Source organism: Geospiza fortis, unplaced genomic scaffold (assembly GCF_000277835.1).
Source record: "Geospiza fortis unplaced genomic scaffold, GeoFor_1.0 scaffold450, whole genome shotgun sequence".
NCBI lineage: Eukaryota > Metazoa > Chordata > Aves > Passeriformes > Thraupidae > Geospiza > Geospiza fortis.
The window spans coordinates 1,197,866-1,201,861 of NW_005054416.1; the positions used below are offsets into that span (position 1 = coordinate 1,197,866).

Below are 3,996 nucleotides of genomic sequence, written 5' to 3' on the forward strand. Positions count from 1 at the left end.
GCAGCGCGTGGCACGCCGGGAGCTGTAGTCTCCGCTTCGGGGAGGGGACGGTGAGGGTGCGCGGCCGGAGGATGGAGGAGGTGAGGGCCAAGGGCACGAAGGGAGGGGGTTTATTGAAGGAAAATGGGGATGGGATAGGTCGGGAAGGCTGCGGGACCGGCCTGGGGTGCTGCAGGCTGAGCTTGAAGGGCTCCGTGACGACCCAGGAGGGGCTGCAGGGTCTGCCTGGGGCGCATGTGGGTCTGGTCTGGAGGGCTCTGGGATCCAGAGGGGGTCAATCTGCCTGGGGGCTCCAGGGTAGCCCCGCGGGGTCTGGATGCTAATGGCTAATAGGGGAGGGCTTGGGGTCTGCCTGGGGTCTGCAGGACATTGTGGGGGGCTGCAAGCCTTGCTAGAGGGTTTGTGCATCTGCTCAGGGGTCTATGGGCCTCACCTGGGGGTAGGGGGGATTTGGCCAAATTTGAGGGAGCTGTGGGTCTGCCTGGGGGGCGTGAGCCTTGTATGAGGGGCTGTGGATTTGTGTGTGGGGGCTGGCATGGGGGCCTGCAGGTCTGACCTGAGCAACTACATCATAATTTGAGGGGCTATGGGCCTGCCTGGGGGCTGTACCACAATTTGGGTGCTGTAGATCAATCTGGAGGCTCTGGACCTGACCTAGGGGATCCATGGGCTGGTGTGGGGGTCTGTCAGCCAATGTGGGTGGATTTGGGCTGCCTGGGGGCTTTAGGCTTAGCTCAGGGGGCTGCAAGCCTGACCTGAGGGGGTTTGCAGAATTTTGGGCCCACCCAGGGGGAGCTGTAGAACCCCCTCAGGTACCAAGAGCAGGATGGGGCCCAGAACAGGCTGTCTCTATCCCAGCAGCTCCCTGTCCTCTTTTGGCAGCTCGTCCTCTGTGGTGGCCTCAGTTGGGTGCCTGTCATCATCCTCCTTGTCCCCGTCACCGTCAGAGCCAGTCTCATCCGAGTTGTCCTCCAGGTAGCGGTATCCACGTGTTTTGTGGCGTGGGCGTGGGATGCGGGGCAGCCGGACTTCCATGTTCCACGCCACCTTCTGCTCCATCCACAGGTATGTCCCCACCGCCACCACCAGCGTCAGCAGCATGATGGACAGCTTGGCCTGAGGCACACGGAATTTTGGGATTGGTGTGGGAGCCTGTCCCCAAAAAGCCTGGAATCTCTCAGAGTGGGCTGGGGCATATCTGGGATTTACCTTCATGGGCAGCCCCGACCACAGGTAGACGGTGAAGATAGCCAGGGCCTGCCACCAGTGGTAGATGGTGAAGATGAAGTCTTGGCGCTCCTTTTTCTTGTACAGCATCCCCAGGAGGACTGTGCCAGAGACTGGAATCAGTGTCCCCTTCCTGTGCCGTGTCCCCTTGGCATGGGGGACAGTCACAGTGACTCTGTCCCGTGGAACCGAGGACTGAGACCACAAACTCATGGTGCCGGGGGACATGAGGAGCGGATGTGTGGAAAAAGCTGGGACAACCCAGGCTATTTTGGGGACCACCAAGGCGTTTTGGGGACAACAGAGGCTGTTTTAGGACCTTCCCACTACTCACTGCTGATTCCAGTCTTGTTGAGGGCGCTGCCCGTGCCCCAGAGCACGGCAATGCTGTAGAGCAGCGGTGCCTGTGCCAGGCACCGGGGCTCCGGCGCCCAGCAGAAGAGTGTCACCAGGAGCACAGCATGGATGAGGGCTCCAGCCAGGAGCGGGATGTGCCGGCGCAGGCGCAGCATGCACAGGGCCAGGCTGGAGCACACCGAGGCGGAGAAGCCGTAGGCCATGAGCAGATACGCCAGCCTCTCCAGCCCGAGGGCACACACGCCGTAGTTCTGCAGCGAGCACCGGCTCAGTGTCACCTGTCCCCGCTCCGTCACCTCCCACCCCGTCACAGATCCTACCAGGGAAAATCCAGTGCAGACAAAGAGCACCTCGAAGCCGCTGTAGATGAACAGTGGGAAGAGGTGCCGCAGGCGATAGTCCCGCATGTGCTTGAAGGGCAGCTGGAAGATGTTGCCCCAGCCGATGCTGCGCATGTCGATCTCCTCCATGGGCCGGTACGCTGCGCCGCACAGCACCAGCACCTGCAGAGTGCCAGCAGGTGAGGTCCTGCCATCGTCCAGCCCATCCCTGTCCCCTTCCGCCCCGGCACTCACCACCAGCATGGCGAGGAAGGCGGCGGCCATCAAGGCGCTCTCCACGATGATGAGGTTGACGCTGCGGGGAAGGCTCTGCAGCACCGTCTTGTTGAAACCAGGCAGTGTGCCGTGGCTCAGGGTCCCTGCCAGTGGGGCACAGGCCGTGGTTAATCCCAGCTGGGGGGCTCCCGGTGCCGCCCTGCGCCCCACACGCAGCCTCACCACAATGCTTCACTGCAAAGAGCGTGTGGTTGAGTTGGTAGAGGTAGTTGTTGAGGAAGAAGACCATGGGCATCTGAGCGCAGACGAAGCTCAACTACAGGATGTAGAGGGGTGCATGCTCAGTGCTGCTGGTGTGGTTCCCCGCCCATCCCAGCCACCCCACTGGGGCTCACGTGGAAGCAGGAGTAGAAGATGGTCTGGAAGACGATGATGTAGGCATTGCAGGCATCCCGTGGTGCTCGTTGCCTCTCCTTCTCCTGCTCCTCCTTGTAGTTAACGTACTCGTAGTACTTCTGGGCCATCCTGCGTGGGGCAGCAGGTCAGCCAGCACCCCATGCACGCCCCACCCACCCCCCCGATGCCTACCGCATGATGTAGGTGCCCATGGAGGCCCAGAGGGGCACGATCACCATGCCAATGGCCACCGCAGAGGGCACCAGCGTGTAGTAGCGCTCCCAGTAGTTGCTGGAGACGAAGAGGGCGTAGATGCCAATCGCCAGGAACATGGCCCACTTGGTGCCAAAGAACCTGCCAGAGCAAGGAGTGGAAGTGTGGGTGGCCATGCCAGCGAGCCATGCTGGCCGGGAGCGTGGTGGGGCTGTACCTGATGAGGATGGGTGTGTAGAGCAGCGCTGCCACGGGTGTGACGTTGATGCCCATCAGCACCTTGCGGTCGATGTCCTCCAACCGGATATTGCTGTACTTCACCTCCCGGTAGGTCTCGTCATAGTGAAGGATCAGCTGCATCTGCAGCAGACCTGGGGGGGTCCAGGGGTGGTCACCCCATGCCCTGAACACCCCGAGTTGTTCTGGGGGTCCCTGGGAGGTCCCATACCCAGGTAGACGCTGTAAGTGAGGGTGCCAGCCAGGCTGGCAGCCACCACGTTCTTGATGACACCGAGGCGTTTGCGGCGAAAGTACTTCTGCTCTTCTTCCTCCTCATTGTAGTCAGGGTGAGGACCCACAAAATCGTCCAGCTGTGGGTGATTGCAGCTGTCACCCCTCGGGGATGGCCACCACATGCCTGCTTCCCCCCAACATGTTTCCCTGGTCTCACCTGTGTCTCCGTCCCCTCGGTGCCCAGCCTGGTGCTTGGCTCTGTCTTGGCCCCATCCTGGCAGCCGTTGATGTCCTTCTCCATTAGTGCTTCTGGAGGGCCCTGGATGGTGTCAGGGTGGAAGGGACCCTGCTGGCACCCCAAGTTTTGCATCCATGTGACCTGCACACACAGACCCTGCACCCTCATGCTCAGCACCCCCAGCCCTTGCACCCCTACATCCAGCACCGTGTACCCATGTACAGGGCATCCCCAAGCCCTGAACCTCTGTGCTCTGCACCCCCAGATCATGCACTCATGGTTGCACCCCTGTGTTCTGTACCCCTGCATCTTCAGATCCTGCACCCCTGAATCCCGTGCCCCCTACCCAGCTTTGCACTGCCCGGAACTGCACCTCTGGGCTCAGCACCCCCAGGCTTCTCACAGCCCCCCCTCCCCGTCACACCGACCCCAGCTCTGCTTGCCAGTGCCGGAGCTTCTCGGGGCGGGGCGGGAGCTTCTTCCTCTTTCGATTAGCACGGGCGGGACGGAGGTGGTTAAAGGGGCCGTTCCCGGACCCTCCGCTCCCGGACCCCC

General features: G+C 61.9%; 1 protein-coding gene across 1 annotated transcript; it reads right to left on the minus strand.

Moving 5' to 3' along the window:
• Positions 1-88: 88 nt before the first annotated feature.
• UNC93B1 (unc-93 homolog B1, TLR signaling regulator) lies at positions 89-3,504 on the minus strand. Its single transcript, XM_031061567.1, has 11 exons — positions 3,421-3,504; positions 3,199-3,340; positions 2,968-3,121; positions 2,730-2,891; positions 2,537-2,666; positions 2,364-2,457; positions 2,160-2,284; positions 1,905-2,087; positions 1,562-1,835; positions 1,210-1,328; positions 89-1,116 (listed from the first exon to the last, which is right to left on the minus strand). Exons 1-11 carry the CDS (start codon positions 3,502-3,504, stop codon positions 850-852), a joined length of 1,734 nt encoding a protein of 577 aa, XP_030917427.1. The 3' UTR covers positions 89-849.
• Positions 3,505-3,996: the final 492 nt, after the last annotated feature.

What these genes read in the sequence shown, in the direction of transcription:
- UNC93B1 (XM_031061567.1), bottom strand. Translation starts at nt 3,504, where the DNA reads ATGGAGAAGGACATCAACGGCTGCCAGGATGGGGCCAAGACAGAGCCA. An exon ending in ATGGGCACCTACATCATGCG is followed by an intron (nt 2,667 to 2,729) that starts GTAGGCATCGGG and finishes TGCCCCACGCAG; the next exon opens with GATGGCCCAGAAGTACTACG. An exon ending in TCTTCTACTCCTGCTTCCAC is followed by an intron (nt 2,458 to 2,536) that starts GTGAGCCCCAGT and finishes TACATCCTGTAG; the next exon opens with TTGAGCTTCGTCTGCGCTCA.